This window comes from Podarcis bocagei, assembly GCF_964188305.1.
Source record: "Podarcis bocagei genome assembly, chromosome: 4".
Classification (NCBI taxonomy): domain Eukaryota; kingdom Metazoa; phylum Chordata; class Lepidosauria; order Squamata; family Lacertidae; genus Podarcis; species Podarcis bocagei.
The window spans coordinates 43,887,098-43,903,586 of NC_138128.1; the positions used below are offsets into that span (position 1 = coordinate 43,887,098).

The 16,489-nt window shown below is 46.5% G+C and overlaps 1 protein-coding gene across 1 annotated transcript in view; it reads left to right on the plus strand.

The window, feature by feature from the left end:
• The first annotated feature begins 294 nt into the window (after positions 1 to 294).
• The window catches only part of HPSE2 (heparanase 2 (inactive)), a 120,302-nt gene continuing 104,107 nt past the window's right edge, over positions 295 to 16,489 (plus strand). Inside the window, exons 1-2 of the mRNA XM_081192460.1 lie at positions 295 to 985; positions 1,890 to 2,047. Of these exons, the coding sequence (XP_081048586.1) occupies positions 381 to 985; positions 1,890 to 2,047 (763 nt within the window). The 5' untranslated portion in view covers positions 295 to 380. The remainder of the gene's footprint in view (positions 986 to 1,889; positions 2,048 to 16,489) is intronic.

Consider the following 16,489-nt stretch of genomic DNA (forward strand, 5'->3'; position numbering starts at 1 on the left):
GGGTGGGGTGGAGATGGGCACCCATGCTCCCCTCCAGCCCCCAGATTTTTGACTGTCCAGAGCCAAAGGCCGGCGGAAAAGATTGTGTGAACGGAGAGACAGACCCCTGCTCACCTACCCATCTCTCGGGCTACTCTTGCGCGAGGTTTCCGCGTCCGGGCTGGGGAGAGACGGGGCAACGACGGTCAGGGGGTTCCCGTTATTCGCCTCCGGTTGGGGCTGCTCTTGCCAAGCCACCTTTTTGTAGCGAGACTGTTAGCAACGGCGGCGGCGACGGGAGGCCTCCTACCCGGCAGTTGGAGAGAAGGAAGCCCGGTGCGCGCGCGGAGGGGGGGGGGAGGCCAATCCCCTCCCCATCTCCCCCTTCCCCCTCCCTCCGGATGCGCGCAGGCCCCCTCCGGGAGCCGGCCTGGCCCCTCGGGGAACCCGTGCCGAGAGGGTTAACCCCGGAGCGACTCCCCTTTACCTTTGCGAGAGCGAAAATGTCCGCAGGCGGCGGCTCTTCCAGGGGCGGCGCTGGCGAACAAGGCGTCTTGGCACCGGCCCCGGGGAAGGCTGGTCAGGGGCGTGAGCTCCCCTCTCCCACCAGCACCAAAACATTGGGGGGCAGGGGGAAAAAGGCAGCTTCGCCCCCACGCTTTGCACTCCGGACAATTAGCCGCCCGCGACTGGCTGTGCCCGGCGCGGGACTTAATTCGGGGAGCCCCCCTCGGCCTCGGCCCAGCATGCCCTGCCCCAGCGCTGGCCCTCCCGGCTTCCTGGCCCTCTTGGCCCCTGGACTAGCGCTGCTGGCTCACCTCTCGCTCCCCTCGCAGGCCGGGGTGAGGCGCCTTCCCGCCGGGACTGGCCCGCAGGGCGCCCCGGGCCGGACGCTCATCCTCCTGGACGTGAGCGCCAGGAGCCCCCTCCGCGTCACCAGCGAGAACTTCCTCTCGCTGCAGCTGGATCCCTCCATCCTCCACGACGGCTGGCTGGACTTCCTCAGGTAAGGAGGGGCGGCAGCGGCTCCCCGGCCTTCCCCACCCCACGGGCTCGCTCCCCTCCTGCCAGCCCGCCTCGGCGCCCCCCTCCGCCCTGCCGCGCGCTACCCCAGCGCGCCCTTTGCGCTCCGCGCGTCCCCCCTCCACGGCCTCGCCGAGCCGCGGCTGGGACGCGAGGAGGAGGCCGGGCCATGGTTCCTATTAAGATGCACATGTTTGCAATGGAGAAAGCATCTCGGAAAGGCTGGCTGGAGGGGGGGGGGGAGAGAAATGTTGCCGCTTGCCTTAGCCCCACCGCCCGCGCCCGGTTCTGGAGCGGGTTTCAGCCCCGAGAGGGCGAAACTGAAGCTGATGACCGTCGATGTCCCAGGGGGCGGTCACTCCAGGGCTTCTTGGGTCAGGAGAACCGCTCCCCTACGCGATTAACGGGGCCCTGATGGGAGAGAGTCCGAGGGAATCCCCCCAGAGCCCGCGCCGATGCCCAAGACGGGGCAGGTTTGCCCTCCAGCCGGTCCGCGAGGAAAGGGAGAGGGGCGTCCCAGGGTCGCGTCGCTGCCCGTCGGGAGAGCGCAAGCTCCAGGTCTCCTTTCTCAGCCACGTCTCTCCCGGCTGCCTCCGGAGGGCTGGAGAAGATGCCCCGTCGTCCCTCTGGGCGGTCTTCCGTGGGGCGAAGGGTGGCTTTCCGGCCCCTTGGCGACGGCAGCCGGTGCGGGAGCGCAGCCCTCCTTTGCTTCTCCGGGCAGCCTCCTCTTTCTCTTCCGGGCCTTTGACGGCCTGACGGGCTAGCGGCGCCCTCGGTGTGCACCGGGGGAGGCGCGATGGCGGTGCTCCGAGCGCGGCTTGCCTTTCCGGTCGGGCCCTGGGCTGCGCAGGATCCGTCCTCTCTCACGCAGCTCCTTGTCCGCGCAGCTCCCGGCGTCTGGTGACCCTGGCCCGTGGCCTGGCGCCCGCCTTCCTCCGCTTCGCCGGCAAGAGGACCGACTTCTTGCAGTTCCAGAACGTGAAGAACCCGGCCAAGAGCCGAGGCGGACCCGGACCCGACTACTACCTCAAGAACTACGAGGACGGTGAGGCTGCGGAAGCGCAGGCAGGGGCCAAGCAGGGGAGAGGGCTGCGGCGGGGAAAGAGGGGCGAGGCGGCGATCCCGCTATTCCCTGGACGGGACGGACATGGGGGATGCGATCCTAGAGACGGAGGAAGGATACTCACTCTGCAGACCCCGGCAAACCCTTCCATTATCAGTGATTGGGCGATGGGGAGGAGAGGCAGGCTCTTCTTATGGGGGAAAGGAGGCTTATCCCTTCGAGCTAGTGATAAGGATAAGGAGATGGCCCTTAGTGAACTGGGGCCAAAGTAAGTTCTCTGCTTATTAGGGTCTTTTTGCTGCCAGCAGTGGCTGAGCCCATGCAGGTGACTTTAAAACAACTCACACATTTACACCTGACTTGTGATTAAAAGCCCTCCTGCGCTGCTTGGCAGGATGGTAAAGATGCCTAAGGCTCCCAAGCAGGGTGGCAGCAAGGGTCAGATAATTTGGTCCCTGGTATCTTATGCAAGAAGCAGTTCAGGTGGTGATGGGCTGCTACCCCAGACCCAAACAATACCTTCCTTGCAGATGTGCACCTGCTTCTGCGCCAGCATGTTTGGAGTGTGGCTCCAGAGAGTGTTGAGGACCTCAAGGCATATATGCTGGGATGGTTGCATGACACAGCCTGGCGTTTGTGATGGTGCATTGGGAAGGCTTGTGCCAGACAGACATCATTAACCCTTTTGCTCTGTGTGTATTTTGCAAGAGAGCTAAAAGTGGTTGCTAAACTGTGTCCACAGGTTGTATTTCACTAAGCTTTACTCATAATAGACTCCTTGAAATTGATGGACATCAATTAACACATGACTAACGTAGGTGTGTTAATTTTAATGGGTCTACTCTGTGTAAAGGTTAGTTGAATGTCACCCTATAGGTCCATGTGTGAGAAGAGCAATTTGGTATTCAACTGGTGGTTCAGGACCCACATTAGGTTGCATCCTGATTTATGGTAAATACATAGTTTTTTTGGGTGTGTGTTTTTTAAGGGTCACCAAATTCATGTTTGGGTAAAAGATGGGCTGAGGGTCTGAAAAATTTGAAGACTAGGGGGAAAGGCAGAGGAGAAGATTCCACCTGTAAGAATATGCAGGAGTAGCTTTGCTGAATCAGACCAGACACCCATCTAATCCTCACACTCTCCACAGCAGTAGTTGCAAGGCAGGGAGGAGAAAACCACCCCCTCTTGTTTACCTGGTAATTGGAGATACATTGCCTATAAAGAGGAACGTTTGGTTTTTAATGTAGCATGGTCAATGCAATCATCTTTACCCATGAACTGGCTTAATTCACTTTTAACAGTGGACTCCTACCTATATTTACCCAGAAGTTCCACTTGGTTCCGTGGTGCTTACTCTCAGATAAGCGGGTCTAGGACTGCAGCCTAAAGTGGTTGCTATCAATTAAGCTATCAATCATGCCATTTGCCTGTCCTCTGCTTACTGCCAGTTGTTACACCAGGCACAACTGGTGGGCAAAACTAAAAGCAAAATACATGGAAGTACAAATTACACTTTGCGAGTGTGTGATTTAGGCAGAAATCCAGAATATGCAAATATCAAGATAAAAAATGGAAAGCAATAATCTAAACAAAAACCTCATGGTTACCGTGCAACAAAGGTTGGTCATACAAAGTGAAGACATGGTGTCTCAAAATCTACCAGAATCCACAACCCTCCAAAATCTACCCCTCGGACATGGTGGGGCAAACTCTCCACAGGGATTTCTTTATATTTAGACCATTTCAAAATTAATTGTATATTTAACTTTTCTTCTACTGTGGGATTGTGGCTGGATCAATCTTTGACAAAACACTTTGAGTTTAAGAGATTTAACATACAAAGAAGTAAACAGTGCATCTTTCCCCAGGAACACAGGCAATTTTAATGAATTAGTCAGCTTGTTGAGAGACATAGAATAGTGTAGGACACAGTAACCCAAAGAAACAAGGGTAGATGGAGATGCTTCCTTGCCTGATCCTTCCCTGCCATCCATGGTATAGTTGGTGCTGTGATTTGTGCACTGATCTCTCCCACCTTTATCCTCTGGCTGAGATTACGATATTCCCTCATCCTTCATTTTTATCTTGGAGATTGCAGGGTACTTTACTTTGGAGGCACCCGCGCAAAGGGGTAGAGGGCACAAAAATATTGGGGAGAGTGTGGAAGGGGCAAAGTGCATTTTGGGATAGGGAGAGCTTTGTCCCACATTCTATATTTCTTAAAGAAAAAATATGGTATATTTCATATACATTCAGGTTGTCATCAACGTCTTTTCTCTGATGTGAGTCCGTTGATTTTGATGGAGTTTAGTTTTCCTGTAAGCATACTTGGGGACTGCAGCCTTATTTTAACTTCTAGCGTATGATCCAGTTACAATTTGTATGTAAAAAGTGCATTTTCTTCAAGCAGCTGTTGGACTCTACCAATGAGGTGGTGCGAGGCTAAGCTGCTTGTTTCCCCTCCCTGGTGATACCTATAGTACTTAAAGGCAGAAAATCTGAACTGCGCACGTATCCCACCTTTAAAGGACATTATTTCCCCCAAAGACTCCTGGGCACTTTAGTTTATCCTACACAGAACAACAGTTCCCAGCATCTTTAACAAACTACAGTTCCCAGGATTCTTTGTGGGAGATAATGTGCTTTAAATGTATGATGAATATGCATCCTTTGGTTTTTAACGCCTGGTGGTTTTCAAGAACCTGCAACCAGTCTGGGCAAATGGAATGCATGTCAGCATTTCTGGTGAAGCTGAGTATTTCCGGTGAAGATGAGCAACACAGTAAGGGGCAGGCTTGGGCCAGTCTGATGCTAGAAAGGCCTGGCTCCATGTTACAAGACTCTGCTCTTTCTCTTAGCAGGAGCCTGCCCATGGCTTCCTTCCCCACCACTCCTTTGCCACTTCTTGAACTCAATAATTCAAGCTGTGTGTGTGTGTGTGTGTGTGTGTGTGTGTGTGTGAGAGAGAGAGAGAGAGAGAGAGAGAGAGAGAGAGAGAGAGATCCTCTGCCACCACTACCAACTTAGAAGTGGTATATGAATACTAAGGGCTATGCATTAGATCAGTAATTCTTACAGAAACCATATACAGCAGACACACAACTACAGCAGGTCCTGCTCATTTTGTTAGCTGAACTGAATTTATAACTGGGTCAGAAATGAAGGAGAACATTCACACAACACCTCTAGACACCTCCTTTTACAGCACACATTTTCTCTCCTTTACTGACTCAGCTCAGTGTGCTTCTGCTCCACTTCCTGACAATTTGGGAAAAATATCAGTCTCTACTTCTTTCTCCCTGTTTCAGGGGTGATCCTTGGGAGTGAGGAAAGACACAGGGCATTTTCTTAACAGTAGTAAACTTCTTGCTCAATACTTTAGTACCTGCTTAGAGTCAAGACTTCATGTCTGTAGCTGAAATAAATGCTGGTAAACACATAGGGCTGAAAAGGTTTTCCATGAATGCCCGGTTTTCTCAGTTAACCTTTGGCTTGTTAGAAGCAGCTTTTCTAGCAAAGTATATTTGCTTATTATCATTTAACCATTGATCTTACTCTCAAATTTTCCACCCCATTTGTAAACTGAGCTGAAATCCCATAATGTTTGTAAAGTTTGACTTGCTGCCACAAAAAAGACTACATTGGAGTAGTGCCACAATGGTAACATAAGGTCTGCCCTCACACATTTTTCTAGTGCTGCAATCTTGTAAATACTTAATTTAGGAACAAGCCCCAAGAAGAACACAGGATTGGACTGCAAAGTCCAAGTGGTTGAGTTTATTATTTCACAAGCCTAAATCGTTATATGAACATTATGTACCGTTTCTAAATACTGATTTCAACTTAACTTCTTCCTTCTAAGCAATATATGTAGAATGGCCATTTTTCTTGGGATTTATTATTTTCAGCAGGGCTGAAAGCTGCAATGACTAATTGCTAATTAAGCAATTAAATCAGAACACTCCCCATCAAAGGGAATTCCTGGCAGCTGAAGACTTTGATGTAAACCATCCATGTGCCCTTCTTGACTTAGGAATGTCGTAATGATCACCCTAACAATAAATTAATAGTATGTAATATTTGGATAGGAGTATTATCTTGAAATACACTCAAAAGTCCATCTGCCTGTAATATTTATTTACATACATTGCTCTGGGAATTAACTTTCTTATTTTTGAAAAACAGTAATTTGTTTTAATATTTCTATTCATCAAAGTTTTTAAGCCTTTCTTCTTGCCTAGACAGATGACCTGGTTGAAGCCTCTGCAACTTCCCATATGTTTTGGGCTCAGTTTTCCTCACCGCTAGCCAGAAGATCCAGTGATAAGGGATTATGCTAGCTGCAATTCAGAATATCTGAAAGGCACCAGGCTGAGGAAGGCTGGTCTAGACTTCTGTTGCATAAGTACTGAGATTTGGTGTGTGGACATTTTGGCTCACACTCTTCATTGCTGTGATACACTGGCTTGCACTGTACAAGATGACATGCTAACTCTGGATTAATTAGTGAAGGGTAAATACAATCTCTGGGTGTGAACTCACAGTTTATTTAAAATTGGAGGTATCTAGGGGACGTATTGACATATTCAGGTTATAACTACTCAGTTTAAAGCCACAATCCTATGCAAACTTAGGAAATGTAAGAAGCTACCTTAGTTTACATCAGACCATTAGTCCACCTAGCTGATAATTTCTGGTCCCCAACCTTTTTTGAGCTCTGGGGCACATTTGCAAAATCTAAGCAACTATTGCAGACACTGCAAAATGACTTTCACAGAAGAACTGCATATGCTTAGAACACACCCAACCCTGACCAAAAACCCGGCATAACACCTACATGCTCCAAAACAAAGAAGACCAAAAAAAAAGCAGCTAAGTCCCACAAACACTGACAATAAAAAGGCAAAAAACCAACCAATCCAACTCTCAATTAAAAAACTACACAAATTCGAACCTTGGAGAGGCAGGGAAACCTTAGTGCATGCCCAAGTGAGTGTCTGAGGATGCCACAGTGCCCACAAGCACCGTATAGGGGACCCCAAACCCTCAATGATTAGCAGTGGCTCTGGATCATTTCAGGCAGGAATCTGTCCCAGCCCTATTTGGAGATGCTGGGGAATTTAACTCTTTTCCTTTCCCACTGAGCTATAGCCTCTTCCTTACATGGGAATAAGCTTCATTCAGTAATAGTGGTATTTACTTCCAAGTAAACATCTACTGAAGGGATGGGACCCCTGTTTGAGCCCCACATTGGGCAAAAAGATTCCTGCATTTCAGGAAGTTAGACAAGGTGACCCTTGTGGTCTCTTTCAACTCTATGATTCCACTTTATAATGTGATCATGAGACATCCAGAAAGTATAAAACAATGCAGCTACATAAGAACATGAATCATTCCCAAAATATAATACTGATTGTCCCTGAATCTTCCTGCCACATTTGCCATCCTCCCCTGCAACTCCAGTGTGGCCTGTCACACCCTTTGAGAACTACTGCCTTAAAGGAACAACATAATCCACACTTGCCGATTCTCAGTATAAACCAAAAAATGCATCACTAGAATCTAAATTTAGAGATGCAACTGTATATCATTTTAAGTTCATAGACTTTTAGGATGAGTGTCCTTTTAACAGAGACTATGCAAGAGTTGGTTTGTGAACTGCACCTTCGGTATTAAGATGATAACCTCTGGTCTGGAGAAAAACAAATGAGGAATCAGACTTTAAATTCCAAAGGAAAGTAACAAGATCCACGTGCGTGCACACACACCCCTTTCAGCCTTTCTTTGGCTGCATGACCCAGGAGGCTGTTAGCTGAAGATTTTCCATAAGTCATTACTGAGGAAGCCAATTAATCCCAGACAGACCTCAGCGGGTAGGTCGGCAACAGAGAGGATGTCTCATAGAGATCTTGTCTGCCTGGACAAGAGGCTTCCAACCCCAGTTCCCTTCTTTCCTCCTATGGCTTCTTTTTGATGCAGATACCTCAGTCAGAAGGGGTGATACAAACCTGAGATTCTCTTTGCAGGCACGGATAAAGTGCCCCCCCCCCCCGCATCCTGCTTCACATATACGTACTTCTGCCTGCTCCCTCTCTCCTTCCCACCCAAACTTGCTTTGCTGAGGCCACTGCAGTCTAAAAGCTAAAGGAGAAACTGCTCATCGGTAGCATAAAACCTCTCTGACCAAGAGCTGTGGTTGGTTCACACTAAACATTTGCAGAAATAAGTGTTCGCTCAGCCCAAAGGTCAATATTTCAACAAGTTGTGGTAGGGAACTTACACTTATTAAATGTCTTCGCCCAGGTTTCTTTGCTGTTGAGTGACTGCGGCCTTTTGTTTCTTCCATTTTTCCCTCCTGGCAATAAAGTTGAAATGTAGCAGCCCTTCAAAATGAAGTTTCTCATAGAAGTTGTAACCACAGGTCTTAACTTTTCATCACTTAAATGTGGAACAGAACCATTGCAAATGGGGGAAGGAGGGAGGGGACACATGTGGTGTGTATCAGAGATCAGTGTAAATCAGAAAGGTGTGGTGAGGGGGATTTCCTGCCCACAGGCCCAGTGTTCTTACTGGCTCCCCTGCACAGGCTCTTGGAATTGCAGACAATACCTTCTTCCCACAGAGTGTTACAGAGAACCATTTTTTTTTGTGGGCGAGGGGAGGCAAAGATCCTTGCAACACCCTCAAGACAAATTGGCTGGCCATGGCATGGATGCATGTGACGAGGAGATCCATATTTGCAACAACATCTGACCTAACGTACAGACTGTGTTCTGCAAACATGGGTCTGTTGCTGGCTGCTCTGGAAATGCCTTCTGCTTCCCTTCAGATAATAGTGGAAATGTATGAAGGGGAAATGCACACCTTCCCTTCTGTACAATGCTTTGCATTGTCCTGGCCACTATTGCAAATACTTCTGCACCTTCAGATCAATCATTGTTAAACCATGTCAAGTACCACATTTTTCTTGAGTAGGAATAGTTTTGTTGGCTTGCTTTCTTGGAGCACTGCCTGCCATTATGGAACTAACTTTGGTTTCCCAATTTTCAGACAACAGGTGTAAAAATAACAAAAAGCCTCGTGGCTCAATGTAGATGAACAAATGTCACGTTTATGGTGCCAGAAGGCTCTTAGGGCTCTTCTAGATGAACTGTTTATTGAGCATTCATTCCAATCTGCTTGTGTGGAGGTTATATGATGCTGTGCCAAGGGATTGCACATGACGTGTGATGCTAATTATTTTCCCCCAAGAGTTAAATGATAACTACGTAATCAGAGGCAGCTACAGGAGAGCTATGAGATTCAGGTGCGGGTCAGATGCCTTGTCAATCCCAGCAGGTATATAAGAGGAGACTGCCCAAGCCACAGAATGCATGTGCAGAGTGCTGGAGATCCAGAATGCATGTGCAGACTGCTGGAGACCCAGACACAGGAAAAGGAATGTCCAGCTTTTGTGGCCATTTATAATCTTGTCTTTCCCCCCAAACAACCATCTCTTGCCCATTCTGCTAGTTCCTGAGGCTTGTTTGGTGGCAACATGGGGGAGAGACTTCTCAGTGGTGGTGCCCTGGTTTGGAACATCCTCCCTGCAGAGATATGATTGCCACTGATGCTGATCTTTTGGCGCCAGCTAAAGACTTGGCTGTTTGCCCAGGCCTTCATTGGAGTTAAATGTCAGACTGATGGTTGTGATTATTCTGATTATGATTTATTGGCCTGGGCAGGCCGTGTCGGCCTTTAATATACCTGCTGGGATTGACAAGGCACCTGACCCTCACCTGAATCTCATAGCTCTCCTGTAGCTGCCTCTGATTAGTTATCATTTAACTGTTGGGGGCAAATAATTAGCATCACACTTCACGTGCATGGAAGTTGCCGAACCTGTTAACCAACTAGAAGGATTACTGTTAATAGCATCAGTGATATCGCTAGATAGTTTTGATGAACTGCAAAAGCATTTTTAGTTTGCTTTCTGTTGCCTAATAACTTCTGCTGCCTAATAACTTTTCTTTATTAGTGCCACTTGGTTTTGTACGATTCCTTGCAAATGAAGGAAAACAACTTTTCTGCTTGTATATGTTTATAATATAATTTTGGTTACTGAGGACAAACAAGAATGTACAAAAACAAGATTGGGTGCAGGCCTGGCCAGGACATAGGTGTCCTGACTGTGACAAAGGTGACCTGTGTGCTTGCTTGCTTGCTTGATTAACAGCTGTTGGGAACTTCAAGGTCCCTTCTCTCCCTTCTTATGGTCTTTGTACTGGACCTGGAGACTCCAATAAAGAGCATTCCATGTCAAGAAGGAGGGCAAGTGGGCACTCTATCAAATGACAGGACAGGAGTTACACGGAGTAGGGTCTTTTCACTGGTGGTGCCCATTGTATGCCTCGCTCTTCTCAGACCTGCTCTCTTTTGGCCTGTATTTTGGAGCTTTATAATTTAGGAAGCCTTTGGAAGAAGTGGTTGACAAGTCTTATCAGTTGCTGACGTATGAGCGGATTTTATTTGCTGCTATTCTGTGCTTCTGGTGCACCAGGGTTTACACCAGTGTAATAGAGTTGGCCAGGATGCCAGAAGGGACACAATTTATGAGCTTTCTCCATTATCTGCACAGCAGGGGTGTTCAGTCAATAGTGCAAAGGCTGAGCTGAAGCATTCCCTGTTGGTTACCTGCTTACAGCAGTAGGGGTCGCTGTTTGGTAGTACCCAATTGGTTAGCTGTCATCTAGAGCTCCCTATTGGTGGCTCTTAGGTAATTCACAAAATACAGAGTCCATTCATAAAACACAGTGTTCATTCATAAAGCAGTAACTTAAATCTCCATTGCTACATATTGGGTGTATATTTCAGCAGTTGAATGTACAAGTTTATGGCCATGCTGTAGTGTAGTGCTTATGTGACTGTGAATAAAAGGTGGCTGGGGTCATTTTCTCGGGGTTTGGGGGGGAAGAGGTGACAAAACTGATTTCCAATAAGTGCCCCCCTTTATTTCCATTACAAGTCCTTGAGTCTGTACTCTGAATGGTGACACCAGGGACCTAGAAGGTGCTGGGCTTGTCAGTCCAACCCCTGCACAGTCTCATCAGTGCTGACAATTAGAGCAATTGAGCCAAATTGGGCCCCTGCAACTGGGCAATCTAGATGGATTTTATTTATATCTATAATATTTTGCAGACTTTGGCTGTGAACTGGGGCCCTACAAAAAAAAAAGATTCAAGTTGTGCCCCACTGCTTCAAATTGGGCCCCACTGGCTAGCCCTGAGTCTAATAGTTGCTGGGCATGTGTTGCCCTGCCCTTGTATGAAGTCTTGGGTTTACAATTTTGGGAGAGGGGAGACTGCACTGGGGAGCAGGAGGGCTGGTGAGGCCCCCTAGATTTAGAGACCCTAGGCTTCAGCCTACTTAGCCTATACATAAATCCGGCACGGATAGGTACCTAGTTTGTCTAGCTTTTGCTGGACAGTTCTTACATTAGTGAACTTGTGCTACCTTCAGAAATTGAATAGTGCAACTAACTAGGCAAAAAAGAACAGAGGAAAGACACAATAAATTGTAGTGTAAAAGGAAGGTCAAGTGCTGCCTTTCCCATCAACTGCTTGTGACAATTCTTGGTTTTGCAATAAGCAAACTGTGTCTACTTTGGTTTCTTATATGTTGGTTATTTTTAGTTTAGCTTAAGTTGCCCTATTATAATATCAGAAGAAATGGCTGAACTAAGAAATCATTAAAGAATGAAGAAGCCCAACATTGTATGTGCTTTAAAGGCAATTTAGTGGTGAGTATAGTAGAGAGATTATAGTTTTAGGACCAAGATAAATTTGACTTAGTCTGGTCCAAAAAAACTTCTTGTCATTGCATGATTAATTCAACTTTCTGAGCCTTTGAGTCTGCTCAGGAACAGACACATTTACCAGAACAAATACATCCTCCCTGCCCCCATGGCTCCACCCAATTAACAGCTTTTCATTATGGTAGTTAGCATAAATCCCCTTGGGGTAAAATACTCACCTTATCTGATTTTATGCCAAGGCCCAGACACCCTAGTCACCGAATACTTCTAAAAACTTGGCCAGAGAGCTGAGAGAAATCACAGAAGCCATTTTAATGACCATGACCTTTTTAACTAGCTATTTTCAAAGCTTTACAGCTTTCCATTTACTGGCTCTCTTGTCTGATGACCAAGAGACAGTGGGTTTGATCCCTACAGGATGTCTCACTCTCCAGTGTCGCCCTGCCTCACTTATTTCCATACGTGTTGGGGTTTGATTGTTTTTTGTCAAACAGAAGGTACAATTAAAGTTTCTTTTAAAATTCATTTGGGATTAGTCTGAAAAGTTTAAACAAAGCCCCCCTCAATGTAATTTTTGGGCAATGGCTATGTGGTGGGCATTCTAGCTCTTGGGAAATATTCACTCAGGTCTTTAGGCATCCCAAAGGAATGCAGGGCTCCACCCACAGAAGAAAGCCCTTTCTGTGGACTCACACGCTCCCTCTGTCTCATACATACCAGTTTACCATACATACCATACACATTCTGTCCCTTGATACCAGTTTAGAGAAGGCTGATGGATGGGGTGTGAGATGTACTAATCTCTGTTGGAATTTCTCCTCCCACTGCAGAGGGGATCTCCCTCTGGGAAATTATTTGGGATGCTTTGAACCCAGAGTGCAGAGGGCACTCTTCTGCCATGGCTGGAATGGGACAGAATTTCCAAACTCCCCTGGTCTGTGCCTTATTGTGAAGGCGGGAGCTTTCTAACCTACCCTGGGCTGATATGCCGAGATAACATAGAGTGGCTGGAGCATGCTGCCTACAAAAGGCCTCCTTGTGCCTCTGCACTATGGTGTGAGGAGTCCTTTACTTTGCTTTTCCAGTCCCCCAAACTCTGGATTTTGTGTCCTGCAGTCAGCCGCAGCTCACCCACCTGCCACACGGGTGTGCTCCCTTCATACTGCATCCATCTGTGAGTCTGCTGTATCAAGGACTGCACACAGGATGGTTGCACATAGTCATGATTCAACATTCACAGCAAGGACCTGGTGATCCATAGCTGTATTGCAACCAAGTCCAAGAGTTCTAGGCAGAGCTCAACCCACCAACCCAACCCCCATCTTTCATATGATATCTTGGGCTAATTCTTTGTCAGTATTTGCACACTTAGGTAGGAACAAGTCCCACTGACAATAGTGAGACTTATTCCCAAGTAAACATGCACACATTTGGGCTAAAGGGCAAACCAGCCAAGAGTCTGGTTTCCTGGAAGAACAGTTAGGTAGTTTTAACTCGTTAAAATGATGGAATGAGAGTAGACAAAGTGGGTGGGTTTTTTGTGTCCTTTTCCTTATCCAGCTTCATATTCTGTTCCCCCCTATATTTCTTGTTCCTAATTCCTTCCTTCTACCATCTCAGCTGGCTTTTAACCTCCTTGGGAGGAATTGTGATCTATAAATCCAATAAATAAAAATAATATTTTCCCCCCTCTTTTGGCAGTCATAATTATAATTGCTCAGAATGGGGGGTGGGGTAAGGGGGGGTGAAGAAGCCCCAACAATAATGAACTGGGATATCAAATGTTGGGAAATCAGGAAAGTTAACTTATTGGATTAAAGACAGGAAAAAACCTAGGAGGAGTTGGCAGGATGGATAATTTTGATAATAAAAAACTATTATAGGAACAATACAGTTTTACAGCATATTGGTGTTTATTTATGGATATGGAAAATTTCAGTAACATAAGCAGATTGTTGTATTCAGGCTATTGATTAACTATTAAGTTAAATAATTAAGAAATTTATATTATTTGAAATTGGTGAACATTGTATTTATATGGTTGAATAATTGAATTTTAAGTAAGTAAGTGAAATTGCTCCTGAAGGGGTGTGGTGACAGCATCAGCATTGCTTGATTTGCTTGATGCCACCACAATATATTGGGTAGTGGCACCTACAGAGGTCTCTGTAGGCTGGTTCCAGCCCATGGGCCACTGGTTCCTATCCCTGGCTTAAACAAACCACAGATCCTTGAATTCAAACATCATGGAAGATTGGGGTCAGTTTAAAACCAGAAGTGGATGTTTCCTGTTTCCTTCTCTGATGCATGAAAAGGTAAGGGGCACCAGCCTGAGACTTGTTGCAGCTCATTCACATAACAGGAAACTGTGGCTTCCCATAGTGTCTGAGCCAGCATGGTGTAGTGGTTAAGAGTGGTGGACTCCTAATCTGGTGAACCAGGATCACCTCCCCCCTCCTCCACATGCAGCTGCTGGGTGACCTTGGGCTAGGCACACTTCTTTGAAGTCTCTCAGCCTCACTCACCTCACAGAGTGTTTGTTGTGGGGGAGGAAGGGAAAGCAGAAGAGTTTAGATTTGATATCCTGCTTTATCACTACCCGAAGGAGTCTCAAAGTGACCAACATTCTCCAAAGGAGATTGTTGGCCACTTTGAGATTCCTTAAGGGGAGTGAAAGGCAGGATATCAAGTCCAAACTCTTCTTCTGAACTTGGCTACCAAATGAGCTGAGTTGAGATTTGAACCAAGGATTTCCTGGCTCCCTGGTTATATGCTTAGTTATTGCAGCATTCCAATCGTCTTCCCTGAAATGGGTCCGCCATTAGAATTGAATATAACTTTTATTTTAAAAGAAAGCATAGACTGGACTCAATTAAGTTAGGCACACCTTTCTCAACCTTGGGTCCCCAGATATTGCTGGACTACAACTACCATCATTCTTAGCTAGCAGGGCAAGTGGTGAGGGATGGTGGAATTAGTAGTTCAACAACATCCGGGGACCCAAGGTTGAGAAAGACTGGGTTAGACAGTGCTCATGAGTCCTAATTTTGTGAAACGGGAATGATAATCAGCCTATCTTACAGGTTTTCTACTGGGTATGCTGAAGGTAAACAAGGAACAGGAACAGCCTCTTGAAATGGAACAACAAATGGTGCCCTCTATAAGTCAATGAGCAAGTTATTTTGGCACCTGAGGCAGAAATTCTCACAGGTGTCTCTTCCCATCCCTGGTAGTAATGTGTTATCTATCTATCTATCTATCTATCTATCTATCTATCTATCTATCTATCTAATCTCTCTCTCTCATCTATCTCAATTTGGTAGCCTTTCATGACACCCATAATCAGATACTTGAAGTGGACACTTCAGTCTGACTCAGCTACACGCTTATCTTGCATGATTTATAGATACAGTGGTACCTCCGGTTACGAACTTAATTCGTTCTGGAGGTCCATTTGTAACCTGAAACTGTTCTTAACATGAGATGTGCTTTCGCTAATGGCGTCTTCCACTGCCACTGCGCCGCTGGTGTGTGACTTCCGCTCGCATCCCTGGGCAAAGTTTGCAACCAGGAGCATCTACTTCTGGGTTAGTGGAGCTCGTAACCCGAAGCATTTGTAAGGAGGACGGTAAGTAACATGAGGTTCCGCTGTACACTAGAATATGTGTGCTGTTCTATATGCCCATGTCATATCTGTTTATTTACACGAAACTTAAAGGATTAAATGATACTGGGTGAGGCAAGGAGGAAGGGAGAAAAATATCTCAGCTAGTTGCCTAGCAACTAGACCACATGATTTTTGTTCCCTCTCTTCTCTTAACTTCATAAGCAGATGAATAAGGAGTGTGTGTGTAAAAGTGATGCCCTTCATGCATAATGGGAAGTGTGCTGGTTTTGGGTTCATGCACGCAGAATGAGGGCTGGCATAAAACATAATTTTAATCTGCAGAGTCAATCAACAAGCTTGTACAGCTGTTTCAGGGCCACCTCTATTTCAGCAGCCTGATGTCACCTTATGAAGGCATGCCCAGAAATTATCAATTTTTAAGAAAGGGCTGACCATGGTGCACCAAATAAGGGAATGTTTTTAAATCGCCATCTATCACTGCAGGGAGGAGGTCCTCTCACTCACTTACTGGTGGTGGGTAGCCCCCTGCCTGCCATTAAATTCTCTTCCTGAGCAGGCTATCTAGTAGCATTGAGAGAGGTTCATCAGCAATTATTCCGGGAAGAATGTAAAAATATGGCTGTTGGCAAAACCCTAGCTGCGCATAGAAACCTTGCCTTCAGATAGCCTCCAGTCTGTGACTTTTGTGATGAGCATGGGACTGAGACAGCACTGATTGGCATTTGGTCATAAATTCTTACAGCTTGACAGGCACTCTTTTATTCCATTAATTTGTGGTCTTTTACAAGCATTGATCATGAAGTGCTGGTGACATGATGACTATAGAACCTAATGGGAAGTTGTGAGACCACTCTTGAGTGATTCCACTTAGTCCTGCAAGGTCTCTGAAATGCTGATAGGAAGCTGCTCATCTACGTATTCACTGATACCTTTCCTGTGATGTCCTGCAGGGGTCATCCTGTTCTATTTCCCAGTTATAAGTCAAGACAGGTAGCCATATTTA